Consider the following 27,318-nt stretch of genomic DNA (forward strand, 5'->3'; position numbering starts at 1 on the left):
CTATGAAAACATCAACAAGTCTATGACCAACTTCCTTGACACTGAGGTTTCCAATGCAAATATTGTTCAATAAATCCAACATATCCCTACTGTGATCCAGTGAATGGTAACTTACACACAGGCTGGTTCTTCTTCTTGCACTAGATACCTACAAGTTCCATGGAAGCAGAAATTAATGTGGGCATCTGGACAATCCAGAAAGTGAGACCTCACGGCAGCTGCAACTGGAGGATCTGCAAAAGATAAAAGCACATGATAATGGAGTGATGTAGATACATTGTACATATACTAGGTCTTTAAAAGCTTGTGTTGTTGCTAAATGTTTCGTATGCAGGATTACTATAAGTATTTAGACTTTTGGATATACTTTATGTGCCTTATATTTTAGGGTGCTGAACTCATCACATCAGGCAGATGATTCCTACAGCTTCGTATTATCATACTCTCTCTTAAGGCCCCCATACACATTAGACTATTGTCAGCCGAACCCACTGATAACGACGAGTTTGGCCAACAGTCTAATGTGTATGGGCTCGCCATCTGACCGATGGTCGGAGGGGATGTTGATCATGCATGTCCGATTTTGGATTGCATTGTTCTGCAGCTAGGCTGCCGGCCAAAGTGTAATTCGGTGGCTTTCTCATAGAGGACACAGGAGCGACACAATTGTCTCTTATTATGTGTACCGCTCACCCTATACATAGTATAATCATCAGCTGTCATTTATCTCGCTTCCCGATCTATAACATGCACGTCTGGCTCACAAGAGAAAACCTTTTCCAAAATCCCAATGCTCATTAATATAACAATTATCACAATTAGAACAGAACATATATTTTAGTTTAATCCAATGACGCAAATCAGAGTCTCACTTCATATTTCACATAAGAAATACATAGAAAAACATTGTGTAATAGTAAAAGCCCCATAGAGCTGTGCTGTAACCATGGAACAAGGATAAACTGTGACTCAGAAGTGTTATACGTCACATGGGTACCATATACTTTATGGAAAATGTCCTGTAAAAACATCCATAGGTTTTGTGACTGGTGAGGTCATCAGCTTCCACTGTAGTTATGTCAGGCCTGTAAAACTTCAGCTTTGAATTGAATGTGAAATGCAGAACTGGAAGTGGAGATATAACACCCTTTATATGAAGCCATAAGCTACTACGACAGCTGATGTGAAATGAGAGGGTACAAAAGAATAGCAGAAATGCATCCATACACTTTGTGATGGGTGAGGTGATCAGTTACATCTGTAGTTATGTCATTCTAGTTCATATTCCTGTCCAGCGGCTACACAGATGCCTCCACCCTGTGCCAGTCATTGCGCTGGTTGTCCATCCGCTACAGAACACATACAGTTATATGAAAAAGTTTGGGCACCCCTATTAATCTTAAGCTTAATGTTTTATAAAAATTGGTGTTTTTGCAACAGCTATTTCAGTTTGATATATGTAATAACTGTTGGACACAGTAATGTTTCTGCCTTGAAATGAGGTTTATTGTACTAACAGAAAATGTGCAATCTGCATTCAAACAAAATTTGACAGGTGCATAAGTATGGGCACCTCACCAGAAAAGTGACATTAATATTTAGTAGATCCTCCTTTTCCAAAAATAACAGCCTCTAGTCGCTTCCTGTAGCTTTTAATGAGTTCCTGGATCCTGGATGAAGGTATTTTTGACCATTGCTCTTTACAAAACAATTCCAGTTCAGTTAAGTTTGATGGTCGCCGAGCATGGACAGCCGTCTTCAAATGATCCCACAGATGTTCAATGATATTCAGGTCTGGGGACTGGGATGGCCATTCCAGAACATTGTAATTGTTCCTCTGCATGAATGCCTGAGTAGATTTGGAGCGGTGTTTTGGATCATTGTCTTGCAGAAAGATCCATCCCCTGCGTTAAAACAATCTTCAAATTTTATTTCATATCAAAAAGGAGAATAAAAATTTCCAAATGCTGGCAGTAAAACACTCTGACGCGTTTCTGGGGCTGAGCGCTCTATGACTAAGGGCATAGTCTTGGATACGGTACTCCACTGAGTTGAAGCAGGCATGAGATGATATAGTACGGTGAGATTTTTTTTTCTTTTTTCAACTCTTGTAACATTCTCCATTATCTAAACTTCCAACAACTGTCTCCAAGACTTTTCTAGTGCTGCGTCAGTTCTCTGGAATCCACTACCGCAGACAATCCATATCATTCCCAGAGTCCACAGTTTTAAGCCTACCATAAAAACACATTTCTTTAGACTGGCCTATCAAATCACCTCACAATTATAACTCTTCCCTGTTCTCTCCTCCTAAATTTTCCTCAGAATCTGGTCCTTTCTATCATCTGTTTCTCACATACTCCATGCACTCGATGGAATTCCGTATCTGGACATATACCGTATAGATAATGATGGATGATTGGTTCATGCAGGTTTACATGAATAACCTTATTTATTTTCAAAAATTCGTAGACAATAAGTAATTTTTATCCTTTGTGTCACTTCTACTTTCTTATACATTGTAAGCTCTTGTCATCAAGCCCGCACTACTACTAACTGCCTTTGGCTCGATCTCGAGCTATGGCAACTTGATGGATGAATGATTTGTTGGAAGATCGATCTTGTGCAAGCCTAGATAGGTCCACCAGGGCCTTATCTGCCGTTACATTGATAGTATCAAGCAATCGGGTTGATAGTTTTCCTCTGCTCCTTGTTCTTCTATTCTTCCCACCATGATGTCCTTCTCCAGTGATTGCTTTCTTTGTATGATGTGTCCAAAGTAGGCAAGTCGTAGCTTGGTGATCCTTGCTTCCAGTGAAATGTCTGGCTTGATTTGTTCCAATTTCTGACCTTATATTTTACAGGAGATATTTTGAAGTATAGATATGATAACATATGATGGCGTTAGAAACTTTCAGCAAATTTAGTTTTCGCTTTATTTTTCACTCCCAATCTTTCTCTTATGGTACCGAAATATGAATATCTCAGGGTTTCTGTTACATACTTACTTTACAGCATGATAAGTATCATAGTCCTGTTCACCTTCTGTACAAATAAATACTGCCTAAAGTACTGTTTCCCCTGATGCCCTATTATGAGCCCAGTACTTTATGTAACCCCCATGTGCCCAATGAGAGACTTCCAATCCTTTGGCTCCAGTAGAAGATAAACAGATATGGGGTTACTATATGAAGTCATCAAATACCAGACCAAATACCAGACCAAAGTCTGAGTTTTTTCCTTTTGCTGGAAGTCCTAAGCTGTGGGCTCAAGGATAGAAGCAATGAATTGGTGTCATGCAGCCGCATTGCTTTCTATACATATACTATACAGTTTGGCCATAAATATCATGGAACCAACCCACACAAATGCAATGAGAATGGAGGCTTACCCCAGGGTACCCTAATTAGTGGCATAACTTAAAGCTTGTGGCTCCAATCCAAAATCTTGAACAGGTCCCCAAACTATAATGGGTCTTTAAAGATAATCTGTCACCAGGTTTTTAATACCCCATCCGAGAGCAGCATGATGTAGGGGCAGAAACACTGATTCCAGTGATGTCACTTACTGGACTTCTCGCTGTTATCTTGATAAAATCACAGTTTTCTCTGCAGCAGATCTAGCAGTTCTCTGAATGCTGAGCTTTGTATAACCCTGCCCACACCACTGATTGGCATATTTCTGAATACACTCTACATAGGCAGAAAGCTGACAATCAGTGGTGGGGGCGGGGTTACATAGAACTCATGAATATGAAGGGCTACCTGTTAGCAGGTTTACTAGTCCTCTAGTGATAATCTTCTGATAAAACAGTGATTTTATCAAAACTTCAGCACTCAGCCCAGTAAGTGACACACCGCTGGAATCAGGGTCTGTGTCTCTACATTATGCTGCTCTCAGATTGTCAAAAAACTGATGACAGATTTCCTTTAATAGAATTGGTTTTCTCATATAGGCAAAATAGACCTTTGGCCCCCATTATGCTCCAGGGCGCATGTGTGGCTACACCTCTGTACCCACTATAGTTACAGACCTCACTTCATTATTTATGAACCCTCTCTGGCCTTCCATACTTAAAGAGATGTTGTCCACTTTCAGGAAATCTTGATCCCTGAGCACAGCTTGGTATAAAACAAACAAACTGTATTTTACTCACCATCCCTCGGTCCACCTCTGAGTCTCCGCCGCTGTGTTTAGCATTGGCGGCCATACTCACTTTCACGTCGAAAGTACGCATCCAATCACAGTGCTCAATGAAGAAGGACCACCCCCCTTAGAGCCGCTGAGCTCACTGATTGGCTGCCGCTCTGTCGACGTGATGTCAGTGCTACAGCCAATGGCGGCACGAGGAGCGTCGGCGGAAACTTAGTAGTGGACCGAGAGTCAGTGAGTAAAGTGCAGTTTGTTTTTTTCTACACTGAACTGCGCTCGAGTGATACCAATGTTAGCAAATACTTAAAGGGTGTGCAAGCACAGCAGTCGAACGCACATAAGAAGGCATTAGCATTATAAATGCCAGATACATAAAAGCAGATTTTATTTTGGGGCACAGGGACACCCATCTGTGGGGTGGGTAGACAGGTGTGATGGCAATTAGTAACACAGGGATGGTACCCCATATTAAAAATTCAAATAGGCCCCCTATGTTCAGTACTAGTGTCTGAATGCAGACTGTCCTTTAATGCAAATTATATACACATCTTCTGACTATGATTTTGTCAAAAAATATGATTAGTTTTCCCTACAACATACATATGCCATAGGGCTGACCTGATGCTTAGTAATACAAGTCAGTCCATTAATTCCTATAGGTTGCTATTAGCATTGAGGTAATGATCCCCCAATACGAGTCAGCTGCAACAGTCACATAAATTAAAGATCAGTCTCTCCACCATAATCCACGTACTTATAAATCAGCCGTCAGCCATTAGGAAAATCTTTCCAACAGACCAGAAGGACTGTGACTACTAACGTAATGAAGGTATGATCTAGGAAGGACCTAGAGACATCCGCCGTAATTTCTGTAATTTGATGGGTTAACTTGCTCTACCTGCAGTCGTCTTGGCCTCACTTTGTGGTTATATTGGAATTCGCTAAACAGCTTAGAAATTCCCTGGGTGAGGGGAGCTGACAAATAAGTAATCGTTTTATAAGCGCCAGGAGAAACCAGGTCATTCCACAATGATACTACTTGTTTTCTGAAGAATACGGGGTCAGTGTCACCTAGCACTCACTAAAAGCTGTTATCACTTAGGGTGCATTCACACTGGATGACTATTGTGAATGAGCGTTCCTAGGGACACTTGTTTCCCGATAATCGGCCACTCCAAACAGGCAGCCAATCACCCGACAAACGAGCAAAATGGTTGTTCGTCGGATGAAACGATTTTTAAGCTTGATTAAAAAATAATCATTCTCGGCAGCACATCGACGTGGGTAAACAGGACACGTGCTGCCAAGAACTATAGCAGCCTATGCGCACAGAGCGATCTATGATTTATCATTCTGATGCACATCATGTCTAAACAGGCTATTAAATAATCCGTGTAACTGTAAGTCGCCCAGTGTAAATGAGTCCTTAGGGCAAAAAAGTGATAAACATTGGTAATTTGTGCATAGTTGGGAGACATTCGAATCTATTAGTAGAACACAAAAATACTGAGGTTGTAGCCCATGTTTGGGGGGGGAGCATATGCTCAGATTGTTGGGGGACACTAAGAGAGACAGGATATTAACATCATAATTGCAACTTTTCAAAATGGGGTCGTTAAAGTGGGGGATTTTGGCACTCGAAGTGTGATGCCACAACCCTTCCCTGCCCTGTTCCTTTCTCTGAATGCACATGTGGATTCTGGGGCTAGGCGTCACAGCAATAAAGGAGATAAGGGAGCATTGCTTTCCAAGACACTTATGTGGTGCCCAGGAACTTTACCAAGTCTTTTAGGAGTCCGGGATGCCTTTTTAATCCAGTAGCATCCCATACATGTGTTGAGTTGGCAAGTATGATTTAGATGCAGAGATACAGCAGCAAGCTGAATCTTCTCCACGAGTGGAGAAAAGCCTAGCAATCCCTCCTACACCAATGACTCATACAAGAGGGAATGAGAATGATACAGGATATACATTAAACAGGTGATCATCTAAAATTACATAAAAACATTTTGAAAAGATTCTACCAGTGGAGATCTAAGATCCAAGAGCTACGAGCTCCAACAATTACATGGATGTAGCCATTGAATGCCCAGATCTTATCCTTATGGGCTTGGACTTGGTGGTCATCGGGATTGCTGGATTTCTATATTTTTCATCTGAAACTGGAGAACTCCTTTAATTTTGAAGGAAAAAGGTAAATAGTGACAAGTGAGCGAATAAATATTATTTACCCTTTAAAGGTGACCATAAAAGTAAAAGCTAGAGAAAGCTCGAATGATATTGCCAATTTTTGCAGGAATGACCCAAAACCTAATGTACATTGGAACTTCTTTGACAGCAGACACACGCCACTGCCAGGCCTCTCTTTTTCACCTCTACCCTCTGAAATAAACATGCATGCAATGCAGAGCATGCATGTGACGCGCCCCCAGGGCCGTGGGGTACTCTGCAGCCGGGCCTTCAGATGCTTGGGGGAAATCACAGTGGCTGGAGCCTTAGTGGTACCTAACCCTGTTGCTGTGGTCAGCGGTTGGTTAACCTGGGACTTGTAGTTCTCCAGGGATTCCGGTTGTTCCTACTGGTCATAAAGATCCCAGTAGGCGCGGACTCGGTGTCCGGTATATGGTTCGGGGTGAGCCTGTTATGCTCCTCTGCCCCCTATGCGTTTCTCCTTCTTCTCCTCAGTCTGCAGACTCTCTCATGCAGACTCCCTGAGTTCTGTCCCTGTCTGTGCCTGACAGGAACTCTCACTTGCCTTCTAGCCCGCTCCAGGCTCTCACTGGCCAGACTAGCCCGCAGCTTGGGCCTAGCCTGGCCTTCAGCCACACAGACTTCAGCTTATCTGGAGTGGCAGCATGGTGTCACACTGTCTGCTTCCCACTGACTGACTTCCTGAACTCCACCCCCCAGTATTTATATACCTGACAGGGCTTCATCTAGTGGACTTGGGTGGAGATGTCTGCATGTAGTGAGGCCACTGGGGAGAATTCCATCCATGCACCCCTCTGGGATCTGTGGCACCAGTGCGCAGCAGAGCGCCACACATGTTTATAGTGGAGCCACCAGTGATTTCACTTGTAGGACCCACTTATGTACGTGAGACGCACAACACCAAGCACAACATCAAACAAATCCCGTGAAAAGTCTAGAAAACTGGAGACAGAAAAGCAAATTAGGATTTGGGCATTCTGGCCACTTGACTACTGTAACTGACCATAACCTGCCACGTATAATGAATACAGTAGTTGGTAAAGTCAAGGTTATCCCCTTATCCTTCTACACCTAGTTTGGGATACTCTTGGTCTACACCTGCGGGTAAATATAGATATAAAACAATGTCAGGTCATTTGAAGACACAGGATATTATTTGTCGGGAACAATTGCAATTTTATTTACTTGCTTCCATTATTTTCGCACAGTCTGCTATGCCTGGATGGTCTTGGCGGGTTCACCAGGCCACCTACCAGGTGCATTGTCTTCCCTGCCCCCTCACTCCGCACCTTATTATTCCAGTAGTGATTAAACCCTGAACTTTTGTGACCACCTGTTTACAGCTGCTTTGAACTTTATCACAGATGTCTGTTTCTTTGAAGTCTTCTACTCTGCACAATAACCTGATTTATCAATATACTGGAATAGGTTTAACCCCTGCATTACTACACCAATAACTGTTTGACCTATCTATATACTGCTTCTGAAGGGAAGTTTTTTTCCTGTGGCTTTTTGTTTGATTCTTCTACTCGTCGTTCTAGACAAAATAAATGGCATTCTAATTATTTCCGTGGCATTTTTTTTTTGAGTGGCGATGTTAAAATTTCACCCAGAAATTGTCCATTGTATGTTACCGGGGTGGGGTTGGGGAAACGTATACATGCGCAGGAGGCATGTATTTGATGCCTATTCTTGTATTTGACGCCTATTTTTGTATTTGGTGCCTATTTTTGTATTTGATGCTGATTTTAGGGCAGAATCTAAGGCTGTATTTACACTGAAAGATAATAGTGAACAAACGTTCTCAATAACACTAGTTTCATGATAATCTTTTAACGTAAACAGGCTGAAGATCACCCCATGAATGAGCAAAATGCTTGGGTGAAATGATATTTTGAGCAGCACAAAAGTTAATCATTCTCGACAGCACATTGTCCTGTGTAAACAGGACTGGTGCTGTTGAGAACTCATGCAGCCTATGTGCACTGAATGATCTATCACGGATCACTCAGAGCGCATCGCATTTCGGTCTGCCTGTGTAAACAGGCATTTAAATGACCGTCGATCAGTAAAAGTTTACCAATCGGCAATAGTTTAGAGCCTCCGGTAAATGGACCCTCAGTGTAAACGGACCCTAAGTCAACATCTGTGTCACATCTGACCCATGTGAACAGGTCCTTGAGAAGGACAGATTAGGTGTTCCAAAGCATTAAAGTATTTTACATGCGTTGGATTATCCTATGGTTGGGTTAGGGCTCGTTTTGTCGAGTGTATTTTTGGTCCATGAGCGCAACGGAACACACACAGGCAGCACAAGGAACAATTGTGTAGCCATCATTTTTGAGTTTTCCCACTTGGAAAAAATTGCAGCATGTACCATTGTAGTCCATTTTACACTGGCCCGTTTTTTTTATAACCCAGTCTGAACTCAGCCTTAGTGGTCTTAGACCAGATCAATGACTATTAATACCATGCAGGGACAAACCAACCCACCAGAGCACCAAAGAATCCTTTGGTCGTCCCACCCACCAGAGCACTAAAGAATCCTTTGGTCGTCCCTTCTTAGACAAGCTGAAAAATAAAGCATTTGAGATTTTACATAAAGTTGGAAAATTACCGAGAGGGTGAACTAGGTGGTTCCAAATCTGTGCGCCCAATGACTCCCCATTAGACGTATTAGGGGATAAAAAGCAAAGCTCGGCATAAAGTCCTGCTTGTTTATCAATAATCCTTTAAGTTCCACGGCCGCCCTTTTAACTCTGCAGCATAGGATGCCCCAAATATAAAAAAAATACAGGCGATTTATTTTACTGGCAGCAGACATATTTGCAGACAAATCTTCCAAAAGACACAACCTACTTTTTAACATCACGCTGAGCAAACAAGCAGCGCTGTTAATGAAACGCTCTTTGAACCCTCTGGAAAATAATTCAACTACAAACAAGAATACACGCCTTCCTTGTATCACCTCAATGCACGGGCTGAGGAGAAGGATGGAAATTTTGCATTAATAACCATCCCCCTCCCCACGGGTGGAGGCTGGATGAAAAATACAGAGGCTTATCCAGTTTTTATTTTAATTTCTCTTATTTCTGCATATTTATTGAAGAAGAGGGTGAATGTAAAACCCCTTTTTTCTTAGGCAGGCGCCGTATAATCGGAAAACACAGGACGGTTGGGAGTTTCAGGTTTCAGCTCCTGACTTGTGAGCGGAAGTTTATGAATGAAGTCAGTGATAGGAGAGAGTGTATGTGTGGAGACACGTCACTTGTGATTATACTGCCATGAAAACTCATAGGAAGCATTAGGCCACAAAAATTCTAATGGCATGAGACCCGACCCATTATACCAGAGTAATGTCATCAGTGCCAGAGAAGCCATCGGAGCCTTGGCAGAGATATCTCTGTACACCCCATGTCGAGTAACACATACATTAATGGTGGGCGCCTTAGATGGAGTACAAGAGGTTAGATAAGCAGTAGTAAAAGCTTTAGGGTGCTACATTTTACCCTTTAATTATTTGTTCACCACTGTGTTCTCTTAAGTTACTGTACTTAACCCCTTCACAACTGGGCCATTTTTCGTTTTTGCGCTTTCATATTTTTCCTCCTCCTATTCCAAGAGCCATAACTTTTTTTTTTTAATTTTGCATGCTAAATAGCCGTATCAGAGCTTGTTTTTTTGCAGGATGTGTTGCACTTTTGAATGACACCATTTTCTTTATCATGTGATGCACTAGAAAAAGTTCCAAGTGTGGCGAAATTGTGAAAAAAATGCAATTCCATAATTGTTTTTTTTTATTTACCATGCTCGCAATATAGTAAAATTGAACAAGCAATATGATTCCCCAGGTCAGTTCGAGTATGCAGATACCAAACATGTATAGTTTTTTTTGTTTATTTAAGTGGCAATTTTTTTTTCCGGAGATTTGTATAAAAAAATTTCGCTTGTGTCGACATTTTCCAAGATCCATAACTTTTTCAATTTTTGTTCGATGGGGCAGGGTGGGCTTTTTTTTACACCCTGAGCAGACATTTTTAGATACCATTTTGGGGTAGATGCAATGTTTTGATTGCCTCTTATTGTATTTTTTGTAGTGTTGTGGCAAACCTACATCAAAGGGAGTCAGCATATAAGGTAAATGTACATCATATGCCGTAAGGGGTTAAAGAGGACCCGTCACTTGCCATAACACCAAACTTAGACATCCGTGACAAATACATGGACAGTGACGTACAGGATAAATATGCCTATCAGGTTGTTGAGTTCGGATCTGGAGACGGACGGCCAGTTTGCGCTTTGTGGTCCACACACAGACCATGTTTCATGGATGTCTTAGTTTAATCTTATATATGTCCTTTTTGAAATGCCACTATTCTGAATTTGGTATTGTTTTTCATTTTTTCCTTTGCCTCCTCATTGCTGAGATATGGCCCCGTCTTCACTCTATATAAATCTAGTTTTTTTAGCCAAGTGGGAGTGGTACTCAGCTCTTGTCTGTGAAAGGCTTCTTGAGGACCACACCCATTTGGTGAAAAAGACTAGGTTTATTTACAGGGAAGTGGAGGCAAGGGAACAAAAGAAAAACAACGCTAGATTCTGGAAAACAGCGGCATTTTCCCCGGGTATAAAAATTACATATTTATGGCAAATGACAGGTCCTCTTTAAAAGGAACCTGTCACCAGAAAAAACACTATTAACCTGCAGATATGCGGCTAATCTGCAGGTTAATAGCGTTATTAACTTACTGGGTCCCTTCACTTACTCGAACACTGCTGGGAGAAAATGAACTGTATTCCCCACGGGAGTGTTACAGTTTCAGTCACTGGGGAGGCACTGACGCGCGTTTAGTCACCGTTATGAGTATAGAGAGTGGCGACTGTAACAGCATCCCCGCCACTGACTGACACTGGCTTTGCATTAGGGACAGCTTTCAGTCAGGACCTGGGACGCGGGTTTAGCCGCAACTCAGAGCATGACTGAACCCATGATGGCGCCACCTCCATGACTGGAACCAGAAAGCTAATGGGGGGGAATAAAGTTAATTTTCTCCCTGCAGCGTTCGGGAAAGTGTGGGGGCTGGGCAGGTTAATAATGCTATTAAGGTTTTTCTGGTGACAGATTCCTTTTAAAAGAAAGATATCCTTTATACTCTGTTCACATTGAAGTTTGGATTCTAGGTTGAGGCTTCTGTCAGGTGATCAATCATTTGTGATAGCAAGGAGTGCTAATTTTGCTGTTGAAATAATGGAAACCCTGAAGGAACATACAGCATTATGTCAATAATGTCCCTTGGGCTCCATTTGGATTCGGCACACCGCTATGATTTGGAAGATATAATGCCAGTCTATACAAGGCATTAAATACAGGGTGGAAATTGAAGCTCACTATCATTGCCGTTCATATCCATCAGCAGTCTACAGGTTGTCAAATTGCAACAGTCTGTAGTTTGTGAATGAGGCTCAGGTGTCAGGATGTCAAAAAGCAGCCATTACTTTCCAACTCCCCTTCCGTAATAATAATAAAACACTCTAGTAAAAAGGTAACTCTGATATTAACTATGTACAAGTAGGACAATCCTTTTAGGGCATAGTGAATGACCATTATCGCTCCTTAAGTCCACAATTCTCTTCCAGATATCTTGGCTGATTTCTTTAGACTTTCCCATGATGCTACACAAAGAAGCAGTGTGTTTCAGGTGTGCATTTAAATACATCCACAGGTGTGTCTCTAATTAACTCAGATGTTGCCAAAAAACAGAAGCTTCCAAACACATGACATCATCATATGGGCAGTCCAGAATTGTTTAAAGGCATATTAATCTTAGTGTACGTAAACTTTAGACTTTGCAGTAAGTAATAAAAATGCCTTAAAACATTCTCTCTCTCTCATTATTCTGGCATTTGGCAAGTATTAAAAATTATGGTAATCCTAATTGACCTAAAACGGGAAAGGTTTATTCTGATTTCATGTCAGATATTGAGAAAAACATGCATATGTGTCTTTTTATATAGTGTATGTAAACTTCTGGTTTCAACTGTATATCTGCCAGCGGTGGCTTATCTCCAAGAGAACAAATGTATTGGCAGTCCGAAATTGGACATGCCATAGTCTCCTTAAAATAAATTGCCCCGGGCTCCCATACACATTAGACAGTCGGCGTGGGCCCATCGATATCGGCAGGTTCAGCCGACATTAGTATAATGTATATGGAGGGGTTTACACAGTCCTCTCAGTATTAATTAATGGGTATGTGTGTTTAAGGCAGGAAGATATTCGTCTTGCTCCGGTCTACCCAATGGATATTAACACTATATAATTGTCATTAATCTTTTGCAGAGTATATCCACATTCTCTAAGAGTTCTAAGATGGATTGCTGGTAGTTCCTTCCTACCATATTATAGATTTAGTCAATCTATATACTAATAATTGAATGAGAAATTCTTTGAACTGGATTTTTTTGTACAATTCTATAGAATATTTATCATTTCTGAGCCATTTATTCACTTTGATCCTGGATGGGACAGATTGTTTGCTTTGATCCAAGACATTTGCGTCCCAATTTTCCACTTGTGACCACATCAAATAGGCTTAGGGTCATTAATCATGTCTTTGAAAAAAAAACTTTAAACCTCTGAGGTGTCAGGTTTTCTTAGAAAGGGAGTACAAAAAAATGAAGGTGACTTCATATGAACTCATAAAATATAGTAGTAGTTAAAAAACCCATGTCATTATGATGGTAGGTTGTGATGTGTGTACGGACATACTCGGGATAAATTGTAATGTTCCTCTGAACTGAAATACAAACATGAACTCTTTCTATACGATAACTACAGTATGATCTAAATTCATTATCATTTGTAAGAAGCTTACAAGTAATATCCTGCTGAGTGTCTCTGTTCCAAATTAAAGCCTAGTGTCCCTCCCTCTAAAAATGTGACAACTAGTACATTGCCCATGTAATGTGGGAAGAGCAGGAATTCATCCTTCCCCTTCTCTATTATTATTTATTTAGTTAGTTTTCCGGTAACACTACATCAATTGCTGCATTTTGGAGCCATTTTTATATATATATATATATATATATATATATATATATATATTCGGATTTATAGGATTAATGCAAACATAACCACTCATTCTTAGTTGATATTCGTAAGACCCTCTCCATGTACTTGTTTTAAATGTTTGCATTTCTTCATAATAATGCTATATGTCTGTAAATTATTTATGGTATGTGTAGTTTTTCATTATAAGTTTAATAATTTTACCCGTTAAGAGGCAAAATTCATGGTTGTTTTTAGGGGTATCCTCTGCTTATGTCGCTATTGGGCGAAACCATCCTGAACTACAGTGATGTATGAAGGTGCGTAAGGCAGCCCATTTATTTCTCCTGACGCTCTTAAATCTGACCCATAAATATGCACTATCGACTGTGAGGGAAATAATGGATAACATACTAGTAGTGGTTTATCTCCCATGGGAACAAAACATTGTCTTTTTAAAAATCCAACATGCCCGATCCTCCAATCCCCTAACATCTGCTATTAGGGGATTTGGATGGCCCCTTTACACATTAGATCTTCAGCTGATCCTGCCATAATCAGTAGGTTTGGGCGAATTTTGTGTACTGAGTATGAAAACATTGGGCACAAATTATGGATTTAACAGGATATGATAAGAGCTGATGATCGAGACGTCATATATGTCACCAACATAGTCATGTACACGGCAATGATGACCACCTGCAATAGTCAGACCAGCAAGTCTTGGGTAACTAACGAGTTATTGTGGTACAGGTACCAGATATGAGAGCGATTGTGGGCATTACATTCAGAATCAGCCATCCATAACATACAGCTACAGTTTTGTAAAGAGAATTGGAAATTCCCATCTCCTATAATGCGACGACCCACCCCAGTCACTCTGAAATCCTCAGACATAATTTCCTTTGAAACAACTAACTGCACTTCATTCCCCCAATCAGTTTAGCCGGAGGATTATCAGGGATAAGAATGATTGCAGGAAGGAGAAAGGCGACCTGACAAATTACAGGGAACTCTATAATTAGAATAAAAAGCCGATTCATTCATTAGAAATTGTCTGGTGCCCACATGCTGGAGTCAGAACAGTTCTCTCTTCAGAAAATATAGAAGTAAATGATTTCTGGAACTGCCCTGTGTAAATGTAGACCACTGGGGCAACCACTGGGTGCTGCTTATGATCCGACCACAGACAAAAAGACGTGGGGAGTTGGTGTCGCCCCTTTAAATAATGATGTCATTTGATGAAGGGGTTCTGTTTGATACATATAAAAATCAATTAAACAAGTACTCCTCCTCCCATCAAAATTTATATCCTCTTAATATATTGCAATCATCATATTATATGGCACTGTGTACTTACAATTGCTCATTTTGCCTTTCTACCCAGTTAATTATTCTCTATTCCATTAGGTCTATGACATCAAGTGATTAAAAACTGACGAGCTGAATCCTTCTAAGCTCTATGTAGAAACAGGAGGACAATTTTCTCTGTACAAGTCATGAGTCACTGCAAAAGTCCCTGGCAGGAGGGGAGGAGGGAGCAGCTGGGTCAGGAGTTCAAGAGGGGAATGATAAATGCCAGGACAAGAGACTTCCTGTTTCTACATAGAGCAGAGAAAAGAGAAGAATTAGCTGGGTAGAAAGGCAAAATGAACAATTGTAAGTACACAGTGCTATATAATATCATGACTGCAATATATTAAGAGGATGAAAGCTTTGATGGGAGGAGGAGTGTTTCTCTAATGGGGCTTAAGCTGCTACCTGCAGCAGGAGGAGTCTATTACATGAGAGGTCTCCCTGTACAAGATAGCTTGGATATATATATATATATATATATATATATATATATATATATGGGACTGCCAGAAAAAGCCCAGTGCTGTACTTGGCTGTGACACCAATAGCCTTCTACTGGGTGCAGGTGTATGTCTGTATGCATTCGATTTAATCCTACGTGTCCTTTACATTTGTAGGGTTTGACCTTAGGAGAGGTAAATTTAAAGGTGTTATCCGGGACTATTTTTTTTTCTCATGGGGCTAAGAACTGCCAGGTAGGTAGCTGCTAATTACCTTCCTGTTCTGCCCGGTGTTGGCCCAGAGCAGTCACAGGCTGCTCCTGCTGGTGATTCCAGTGCTTCACATCAACAGAGCAGCTCTTCCTCTTCCGGGATGCTCTGTCGAAGGGGCGTGAATACCGATGTTATGCTGATTGACAGCTGGCTCCATGTAGTTATGCAGCTGGAAGCCGGCTGTCAATCAGCATGACATCGACAGTCCCGTCCCGTCAACAGAGCAGAGAGGGAAAGAAGCCGCTGTTCTGTGGAGGTGATGTCTCCGGAAAGTGCTGAATTGCCCGCAGGAGTGATCCGTGACCATTCTGACCCGACAAAGATTGGCACCAGGCACAACAGGCAAGTAGTTAGCAACGACCTGCCTGTAATTCCTTAGGCCCATAAGAAAAAGATTAAATAGTCCCAGATTACCTCTTTAAACTTTATAATGTAGGTTCCCATTTACAGGGTACGCCTTGTCATGGAAGATGGGCACACACAAATTGGCAAACTTGCATACTGAGTATCTCAATTCTACCAGTCCAGTCTGTATAGCAGTAATGCTGCTCAGAATTCATATATTCAATGTTCACATATATCTTAGTGCACTGCGTCTGCTGCTGCGCTTCTTTGTTTGCATTCGATTTAATGGCATGTTCTTTCAGATGCAGTACTATGGAGACAGCATTGCTTATATGGGGTAGATGTATAAAAATTGTGCCGTTACTGTGTTATTCTGCATATAACAAATTCCGCTAAAATCTAAAAAATACATCAAAGCTAAAGAATCCGTCTTTTAGGTAAATCAATGTGAACTGTCTTTTATATCGTAGGTTTTTGCCCCGTTTAGAATACAGGGTGGACTTGTTCCATACAACTGGAACAGCAATAAGGAACAGCACGGTTACAATGTGTTCTCCATGGAAGAAAGGTCCAAATACAGAAGAAAGGAAACTCCTCATAAAACTTGCAGTCTGGGAAAGGGTTGCAGCTCTGGCTGGTTAAACACACATGAGCGCTCACATGAGAGTGCTGCCTTTCAGGTGAGTTGTCATTATTTGCTCTGTGAATTCACAGGTGAAAATCTGCTCCAGCTTTAACCCTTTCTGCCAAACTTCCTTTCCAAAGGTCTTATTCAGACATCGTTTTTTTTCCAACATACGAGAAAAACGAAGCGTTTGTTTTGTTCCAACTTTGATCAGAGTGTGGTCCGAATGTCATCCGTCTTTCTTGAACATAGAGAAAAAAAATTACTTGTCCAACTTCTCCTATGTGACAGTCCGTGAAAGTCAGATCGTATTTGGATGGCATCCAAGTGCAGTCCAATTTTTTCACTGAACATTAGACTTCAATTTCTGTTTTTGTTCCGACGCTTGTATCAAAAATGGATGTGTACTGCTCGTTCCCCGAAAAAGCACGGACATGTGAATGGCCCCATTGGCTATCACAGGTACGAGTGCTAGATGTGAAAAAACGGATAGCATTCGTATGTGAAAATCGGACGTCTGATTGAGGCCTAATTCTTATTTCGGGCTGCCATTCCCACAAAATCATTTCTATAGAGTATTCCCTGTATAATGAGTTATCGTGCCCTTGATTTATAAGGAATAGACAGCTAGAACAGATAGCGGCGTAAGTGACAAAACTAAAGGGGTTGTTGGGAATATTGAAAAAAAAGTGCTAAGAGCAAGAAAGGTGTTAAAATAATAAAATAACTATTACCCATTAGATTTCCTGCTGCTCCAGCGCTGACGCTCTGGTGGTTCTTTCATTCACATGACCGCTGCAGTCAATCACTGGACTCAGGTTTTATGCTTTCTTGTCCAGCCCATGACCACTGAGGACTGTGATTGCTGTACTCACATGAATGAAGGATGTGACATAATCGCTGCAGGATCTCCAGGATGGCAGGGCTGGAGCAGCAAGGGGTTGAATAGGTTAATTTACTATTTTAACCATTTAATCTTCTTAGCTTGTTTTTTAATCATAGACTACCCCTTTGTTATGTCACAGTTGTGTATATAGCATATACAATCTATAGAGAAGGTTGAGTATGTTCATACATCGCGTAATGTATTATATATGTACTCAACCTAAAATACAGACAGTATTATAGCCTAGAGCTGCATTCATACTTCTGCTTGTTCTCAGAAACAGTGTACAAATTGGATGACAGACACATTTCATTGCATGATGCAGATTACTAGACAGCGCCTGGTGTGAAAATGACACTAATGAAGTTGCAAACCTCAGAAAAATAAGTCTGAATAGATATTGAAGAACGCTGACAGCTTTTAGCTCTGAAGCCCACAAAATTGTGAATGAAATAAATGTTGCTCCAAATGACCAGTATAAGATAAGAAAAGCCAGGTAGTTACAAAACTAGCTCAATCAATGTATATAAATTATATCCATAAACTGGATAATCTGTACACTTTAAGCCAGGGATGGGCAACATTTTTTCTACCAAGGGCCATTTGGATGTTTATACCGTCCTTCGGGGGCCGTACTAATCGCATGCTAACAAAGCCCACAAAGTACGTCCTGACGTCGTACTGGTGTCAGGGCGTAATCGTTCATTGCACGCGCCTCCGCGTTCAGTAGTGAACACTGCGTTGTACGTGCTCATAGAGCAAGAAAAAACTAAAGGGCCGGCGGACGTCAAAACATAGCTGCCGGCCCAAGCACTGCTGTCCCCGGGAATCTGCCCGGGGGCTGGATAAAAGGTCATCAAGGCCCATAAACCGCCAGCAGGCCTGTGGTTCCCCATCCCTACTTTAAAGGCACAATAATCAAAAGCTGATGGCGGAGCACGAGAGCAGCGGCCCTGGAGCACTGGAGGATTTAACAGGTTAGGAGCTATTTTATTTTATTTCCGCCCCTTGGACCATTTATTTTTTTTGCCAATCCCAGGCAACTCACTTTTTGGTATTGCTATGTGATATTCCTACTATATGAAATGAAACTGGTTCTTCTTGTCCTGACACGGTGACCATAGCCATTAAGCCATCGGATGGATGATATTGACTTCTGACGTAAACCGTTTGCGAATTTTCAACGTGAACAGTATATTTTGATACTCGCTCATAAAAAACTAATTTTTTTTTTCGGTTAAGACGTGTTTATTGGCAAAATGTGCGAGTTAAAATTTTGTGAAGGTGGACTGCTACACTGTCATTCTGAATATTTGTAGATCTAGTGTTACAGTATTTGCCCCTTGCTGTGCATTCTTGAACAGTAGAATAGAGATCTCAGTGTTCTAGATAAATCAGATAAAATACCAATGTCTACATAATGACAGGTAAAAGGCACGTGTTACTGCACTAGTGACAGCCAGGCCTCTGATCAGGGAATTCTTGTATATGCTACATGCAGGGTATTTCCTACTAAGGCCATGATGACTACCTCTAAGGCTCGGGTCACAAGACCGTTTTCTCTCCATCTGAGAAAATCGGTCTGATTAGCTAATCAGACTCTGATCAGACTGGGATCTGATTTTCTTGGAGGTGGAGAGAAAAAAAAAGTTTCTCCACCTTCTCTATTATGTTAGTCATCCAAGTGCGGTCCTATTTTTTTCACGGACCCATGGACATGAATGGGTGAGTGCCATCTGATTATTGGAGGCAAATACTGCATGCTGTGATTTTTCCCCAGACTGTAAATAATCAGACATGTGCCCCATAGAACAACATGGAGAGTAGTTCTATCCATCAAAACCACTGATGACACTTGTCCGATTAAAACAGTCATGTGCACAAGCCCTTAAAGAAGTTGTCCACTACTTTTACACTGATGCCCCATCTGTAGGATAGGGCATCAATGTCTGATTGGCCGGGGTCCCGCACCTGGCACCCCCGTTGATCAGCTGTTATCGGTGCCGGGGTGGCCAGAAGTACTTTCTTGCGGAGCTTGGCCGTCTAGTTGTAGTGGCCGCGTAGGAGGTGGATGTGTAGTACCCCGCGGTGGCCACTACAACTAGACGGTCAAGCTCCGCAAGCAAGTACTTCCAGCCGGCGGCCGCCGCCGCCACGGATAACAGCTGATCAACGAGGGCGCCAGGTGTGGGACCCCGGCCGATCAGACATTGATGCCCTATCCTACGGATGGGGCATCAATGTAAAAGTAGTGGACAACTTCTTTAAAGGTACATTTAGCGCATGACTGGTAGATGGCTATATAGAGGTGGGAGGATATAAAATATATTTCCTATTGTTACAGAAATGAAAGGAAATGTTAAATATGAAGAATATGATCTAGATGAAAAATAGCTTCTCATAGATTTTTCTTAAATGTGTGACTAGGTAGCTTCTCACCTAGGACAGTTATGGCATTTATGGCATGTCTGTAGGCCATCCCAGGGCTTGTTAGAATCTCATTTTCCACCTACGGGTGGAGGTCCCACAGGTGACTGTGCTATAATTGTTCTAGGTGGGAATACCCCAGTTAACTGGTATGTATCTGCAAAATTATGTGGAGAGACTCAAGCCTTACATTAATTTATTATGGCTATTGCAAGCCTCATTTGACCCAGTTCATCCATGAGCAAAATGGCTCCATCAGTGTTACACTTAGTAAAAGGGTCCCAGGCTTTGCCTCCAGGGACTGAAGGACCTAGTGCCCGTTTCCAGTCCACAACTCTTTCTTTGCTATAGATACAGTCCCCACCGGAAAGGAGAAGTCTTGCACAGTTTGTCTCCACCTAGTAACACAGGGTCTTGACCAACCAAGGCTGGAGCCCTTCTATTTGAAGCCGCCATAGCAGTCACATGGTCTGCCTCTATAGTATGTGTTCACTTGACATAAAACATAGAAAGAATAATTGTACAAGCCTAATTATATGAAGGTTACTTACCACTAACTGTGATTGCTTCTGTTGTGTTTTCCAATGCATGGCAAGCAGCTAAAAGAATACCTATAAAGAAGAACAAAACTCTTTTAATATGAGCACAAACCATCTAATACAGTGTATTCATATACAGACAATCTATCCCAACATTTTTTGACTATCGTAAGAGGTACATAGAACCTGTTGGCACCAGTTGCTTTACAAACAATGACGCTTATTAATAAAAATCACCTGGGGTAATTTGACCAACATCAGATTTTTTCCTTAGTTCCAAAAAAAATAAAAAAATATCCCTAAAATGTGAATAAATGCAGAAAGGTATGAGTGAGAACCCCAGTGTCCCATTCTGTCCATTCTGTGACTAGTGCTGTAGAAGAAATACTAAAAAGAAATATAGCTTACAGTTTTGCCCAGAAGGTGACATTATTTGCAACTTTTCCACATTAAGACATTGACCCAAATTTACTAACGCGGTTTAAAAGGAAGACAATGTAACAACATGCACCCAAACTGTCACAATGGCGCTCACTGTGGGTCACAGTTGGACCATCTGGTATAAATTTAGACACTTGCACAAACTTTTAATTGGCCTACTACTGGCCAATAATTCAGACCATAAAACTGGCATTGGCCAATACTAATTCTGGTGCCTTTTTAGAGTCTCTAAAACCATAACCCCTTTTCTAGACACTTTAGAAAACTGTCTAGGCAAACACACACATCTGGTCTTTTTTAGGCAAATCAAACCGATATTTAACTACATTCATCCGCGCTAAAAAGAAGGAGCAATTCACGCCAAAGGTTAGTGCAAAATTGGATGCTTACTAAAGATTTCAAGACGGTTCTTCACTTTTTGCAGCAAACATTGACATGTGTCCAAGATTTCAGTATCAGGGCTATAGAAATTATGTGAACTATGTGATGCTATCCATTCGCTACAGCTAGTAGAGTAAGCAGTGATTTCCGGGGAGCTAGTAGTCATTGATAGAATTTTATTTACAGTGGTACGACAGGCAGACAGCACTGAGTAGTTTGCACTGCTAATCAACCATCGCACTCTACTTGAAGCCTTAGATGCATGAGAGATGGCTCCACATGGTCTCTGGATCTGCCCTACGACCTAGACCTGCATTCCTTCTCTATGGTCTTAGAATGCAACACATCATTTTGACTTTCCTGTCTATGTCACGATGATGTTTTTATTGTTTTTTCATTCTACATCACGACCATCAAGGCCATGTTGCCCAACTTTTCGAAGAAACTCTTGTTCGAAAAGGTTTTTGAGCAAGGCTCACACCTTGAGCTGAAACCTTGTGTACCTTCGGCATGGAATTCATTTTTTTCAAGTTTATTTGCTTTGCTTAGAGTGCGACCACTCTTTCTCCCATATTTTATCATTATCCATTTGCCAGTGGATTTGGAGGACTGCACCCACATTTCACAAGACTGGTGCAACTCTACTTTCTTTTTTATTTCATCTATCTATCTATCTATCTATCTATCTGTCTATCTAATATATATAATATATATCGATCCATCTATCTATCCAATAAGAAAAAACAAACAAACTGGTGCAGCACTAGCAGTAGCAAACAGAGGACAACGGGTGCAAAACCCCCCAGGCAATACCAAACCTCAATAATATCCAGAAAAATAGAGGCAGCACTCCAAGGTCAAAAAAATATGTGGTTTCTTGACGCATTGTGATTGCGATGTTTCACTCCACATGTGAAACTTTCTCAAGCCTCAATTTGTTGGCTTGAGAAAGTTCCACATTTGGAACGAAACGTCGCAATCAGTTTCTCAGTCAACTCAATTATTTGAACATACTGTGCAGTGCTTTATTTTTCCCTGTGGAGGCGCTGCAGGGAAATTGATTATTTACTGCCAGGTTGCATAACAGATGATTAGTGGGAGCCCCATCAGAAGGACTCTTTGTGAACTGCCTATTGACGAGAAACCCTTCTAACAAGCAGGGGTCGTCCACATCAGACCATCCATGGACATTCTTGGACTATTTGCATTAACAAAAAATGTCAACCAGTACTCACAACCATATTGCGTCCAGCCCAGCACCAGATTGTCTATATTTTTTTAATAATTTAAAGAAAAATAGCATAATAATGAAGCCACTGTCTTCCCACTTTTATTGTGAAGTCCATCAAGTAGACTTAGCAAATTAATTCGGCTTGGCAGCAGTCAGTATGTGTTGGGGAAGATATTGCCTCTAAGAAGGTGAAAATTTCTGGAAAACTGTGATTCACGGTGTGGTCCGTCAAGTATTCTTTGCCAGTAAATTGGGTTTAACAGTGGTAATCTTAACTGTTATTGCAGATAATGGCTGCCTATTCGTGTGGTAGGTTAGCCAACTATATGTCCTACAACTGATGTATACCAAATAATAATCTCCGGTATATCTTCTTGTCTATTATCTTCCAGACCAAAGACAATCTAATTTTGGAAAACCCATTAACACAATTATATTTCCTACTGTCTGAGAGTGGGAAGTCAGGTGAGGACAATCCCCAATTTTTTTTTTCTTTAGTGTACCGACCTAAAGCTTCTAGACAATAAACGGCAACAGTTTGATCTGGAGCCAAGAAATCTATTTGGATGTTTCCCCTTAAGGAGAAGAAAATTCCCAGCTAGCAGTTTAATCCCATTTTCAACACTGGATTTAACCCTTTAACCTGGTCACAGCTGGATGCAGTTGGATCATATGCAAATTTAATGGCAGAGTATGTTTTTTTTTTCGTTTTTTTCACGTAGATACATTTTCCATTTGGAATGTATTAATTCTTAAGGCTCTTGTTGTATTGTCGAATGGGTATTGGACCATTGGGCTGAAGGGACAAGTGGACAATTTTTAGCAACTTGGTAAAATAGATTTAAATAGCAGGATAGGAAGTATTTCTGCGCTCTCCGGAATACAACACAAATATTGGTAATAGAATGGTAGGTTTATTGTCAACGCGTTTCAGAGTCCCCTGATTCCTTCCTCAGGACAACCATATCGGTGTCCTGAGGAAGGAGTCAGTGGACTGTGAAACGCGTTGACAATAAACCTACCATTCTATCACCAATATTTGTGTTGTATTCCAGAGAGCGCAGAAATACTTCCTATCCTGCTATTTAAATCATTGATTAGGACCTCGCACAAAATTATATATAGATCTGCTCAATTTCTACTTTCTTAAAAGAAACTGCAGGAAGACTAGGTACTATTTTCAACATGACAGGTTCTCTAAACGGAATTTCTTCTTTCAAAAAAATAGGTTTAAAATATCATACATAACAAAAAGAGCAGGTACTGACCCCACCCAGGTTCAACCCCAGCTCGGGTTTCGGGAGTTTTGGCTGTAGTGGTGAGGTCATGTTAACAGTGCGCATCACCGCTGTAGCCAATCACTAAGGTCAGTGGCTCATGCCATGTACTTCGGCGCAGCTGCTGAGCTTAGTGAGTGGCTACAGTGGTGATGCGCGCTGTCGACGTGATGTCATTGCTGCAGCCAAAATACTGAGACCAGGACAGCGGTGGGGAGCCGGGGTGAACCTGGGTAGGCTAAGTATCTGCTTTGTTTGTTATTTTAGGCATTCTAAAAAATTTGCGGTCAACTTTGTTGAAAGTGAAAATCCTCTTTTATACATTTGCAGGATTTTACTGTGCAAAACAAAGTTTCTTAATCAAATTGAGCCTTTCTTCAACCACACAATTGGATACTTCTGGTATTTTCAAGCCAGTGAAGGTTATAACTCAGCACCATGGTAAACAGCTAAAAGGGTTTTCCAGGCTTAAGATATTGGCGACCTATGCAATGGATAGGTCATCAATATCAGATCGGTTGGGGTCCAACATCTGCCACACCCAGCGATATTGATGAGGTTCAACACCTCTCACCCCTTTAAGATATTGGCGACTTATCCAATGGATAGGTCATCAATATTGGATGGGTTGGGGTCCAACACCTGTCACCCCTAATGATACTGATGGGATCCAACACCTGTCACCCCTAATGATATTGATGGGATCCAACACCTGTCACCCCTTAAAATGTTGATGAGCTAGCCAATGAATAGGTCATCAATATCAGATGGTTTGGGGTCCAACACCTATCACCCCTAACAATCAAGTGTTTTCAGCCCCTGCCACGTCTGGATGTTTTCATTGAACAAAGTCAAACACAGATAATAGGGGCTGAGGTCAATATGTAATAATGGCCACTACACAACATCTTGGGTGTTGAACCTCCACCGATCTCATATTGATAACGGATCCTAAAAAATAATCATCAATATAGCAAGCCTTTAATTTTTCGATTGCCTTGAACCATACTAAAAAAACTATCAAAATGCTTTACATAATGGACATAGAGTTTCATAGATTTTGCCTAGGAAACCTCCCTAAAGTTTTGCCAAACATCTCATTCAAAGTGAACGTGTCCTTTACTGGGTGAATTTTACATTCAGGTAACTCCACGCAGCGATCATTTTTCTTCCAGTCTCCGTCAGCTAATTACACTGCCACCATTAGCCAAGCCAAACAAGAGGAGGAGAAAGCTTCTGATTTACTTCTGCTGTATGTAACTGCTGGAGAAGTCGCTCAGGGCTTCTGGTCCTGGCCTTTGAAGTGGTTGGGCCTGGCCTGTGCCAAGTTGCTAAGCAATGCATCGTCCTGACGGGGGGGGGTCTCCAGTGCAAGATCTGTGCAGCTAGCTGCGTACAGTTTACAAAGAAATGTCAGATCGCATTTAGGTGGTATTACTTAACTCCTTAATAGGGAGGGAAGGATCCATCTTTTTTTAGCTACATGTAATGGTAAGTTATTACTTGCTCGTTAAAGGTACGGTCACTTTTACAGCTGAAATTCTCAGAATAATTCCACTTAAAGACTACTTTTAAAGACAAGCTTAAAGTCATACCAGATCGTATACATTATTAGTACATAATGGGTGCAAATGGGAAATATATTCTTATTGACACTCATGTTACGCAAGTGTTCCCCATAATCGGGAGCAGGCAGTTCCTGTGTTCTCTATGAGAAGTTGCTGTCAGACTCCTCTGGAAATGTCTTATCTCGGCTCCAAAGAAAAGGATCAGCAATTGTAATAACAACGGCCAGATCCTTCTCTCCCCCCAACATCATCTGTCTGGGAGAGACAATAGGCCCCATAAACATTGATCCTGCCAAAATCTATTGGTTCAGCAGAGTTTTATCTAATGTATATAGGGGGGTGTCTTAAGAGTATTGCAGGGGTTACTCCTACAAAACACATTTATCACCAGGGGTGGACATATCATTGGTGCAACCTGGGGCCGAAGAGTAAGAAGGCCAATTTCCACCTCCAAAGCAGGTGGAACTGCGCATTATGATGAGCTATTAAAATGTAAAGGGCCTGAATACTGTTCTTGTACCTCTTCTTTCTGTGTCCGCCATGGTTTATCACCTATTCATAATTATGTTAGGAGATATTATGTAATTGCTAGGCGTCCCCACACTGTGACTCCCGTTCATAACCATTTTCCCAGGACCCTGTACTGAATGAATCAGCATGGTCGCACACATGTGCTGCTGCTCCATTCATTATTTCTGGGACTGTCAGAGATAACCAAGCGCTGAACTTGTCATTATAGTCTTCTAACTTATTGGGATCCTTGAGAGAGTCTATTGTCACACCAGTGTACAAGGGGATCCTCAGTTGTGTCCAATCCCTGATGCAATGGTCACCCAAGGTCTGGCAGACAACAATCCCATTCTGAGCTGATTTTGGATCCACCCACTTGTCACAATAACCTGCTAGACTATAATAATACACTCAGAAGTAGATATGCAAAAGTGGACTGAGGATCCAAGAAACCGCAGTGCAACACTGACTGAACAGTACAGCAGTAAACAGATTTATCATTTTACAATTATATTGTTTTACCAAAAACTGATCTCTAAGGGATCAATTTCCTAATAATAATGATATTACCCTTTAAGAAGCAACCTTACAATAATACAGATGAAGGACTAGATTGTTTCTAATTACGGCCATAATTGTAACCTCCTTGGGCTAGGGTCATACAACCATATTTTCTCTCATCCAAGAGAATTGGATCGATTACGCTAATCACACTCTGTGATCAGAGTGTGATCTGATTCTCTCGGATGAGAAGAAGACGGAAAAAAAAATTCTCCATCTTCTCAATTTTGTCAGTCCGGGAAAATCTGACTGCACCTGGATGTCATCTGAGTACAGTCAGATGTTTTCCACAAACTCACTGACTTGCATGGCCAAGTGCGATCCTATATTCGGATCCACCTCGGGCATACTGTGATTTTTTCCTCAGACTGGCACAGTCTCAGGGAAAAATCGGACATGTGCATACCCTATTTAGTATATTATGGCTGTATTGTACAATATAAGCACATTTGTTCATTATTTTTTGTCTCCCTTATTTCCTCAATGATTGTAAGCTTGGGCCCTCACTCCTTTTCATATCTGAGTTATGTGTTATTCTGTGATATCTTTATTGTCTGTACAAGCCCCCTCTAAAATTGTAAAGTGCTGCAGAATATTTTGGCGCTATAAAACGAAACATTATTATTATTATTACATGTGCCCGGCCCCATTTAAAAACACTGGGATTGCATTCAGGCCAAAAATGGGGTCTTCTGCATGAGCCCATATCATAATTGCAACTTCTGGAGCAACCCACATTCTGAACTCTAAATTCAGCCGTATTACATTTGCTATTTATTAAGCATTCATACAAACATTCGTTTCCAGAATATTGAACCATCTAAACGTGGCCTGGTTACCACCTTTTAGTATTATCAGAGTACAATGGGATATGTACCATAGAAACAGGCAATGCAGCCTTTGAAGCGAGGAGGCCTAATTTTGATTAATTTTGATTGATCAAACCTCCTTTGCTTTTAGGTAGTGTAAACTTGTGCAGCCCTGCCCCTGAAGAACTGCAGTCTTTGCAAACAAAGGGATGTGGAATTGTCCAGCTCTTGGAAAAAG

At 41.2% G+C, this 27,318-nt stretch overlaps 1 protein-coding gene across 1 annotated transcript in view; it reads right to left on the reverse strand.

Moving 5' to 3' along the window:
• Window positions 1-27,318, reverse strand: part of TGFA (transforming growth factor alpha) — a 65,372-nt gene that overhangs the window by 21,304 nt on the left and 16,750 nt on the right. The window contains exons 2-3 of the mRNA XM_073653597.1: window positions 20,315-20,374; window positions 116-233 (exon numbers count right to left, since the gene is read on the reverse strand). Coding sequence (XP_073509698.1) covers window positions 116-233; window positions 20,315-20,374 — 178 coding nt within the window. The remainder of the gene's footprint in view (window positions 1-115; window positions 234-20,314; window positions 20,375-27,318) is intronic.

Source organism: Phyllobates terribilis, unplaced genomic scaffold (genome assembly GCF_046119375.1).
Source record: "Phyllobates terribilis strain yellow unplaced genomic scaffold, ASM4611937v1 Scaffold_11__3_contigs__length_659146591, whole genome shotgun sequence".
NCBI classification, from domain to species: domain Eukaryota; kingdom Metazoa; phylum Chordata; class Amphibia; order Anura; family Dendrobatidae; genus Phyllobates; species Phyllobates terribilis.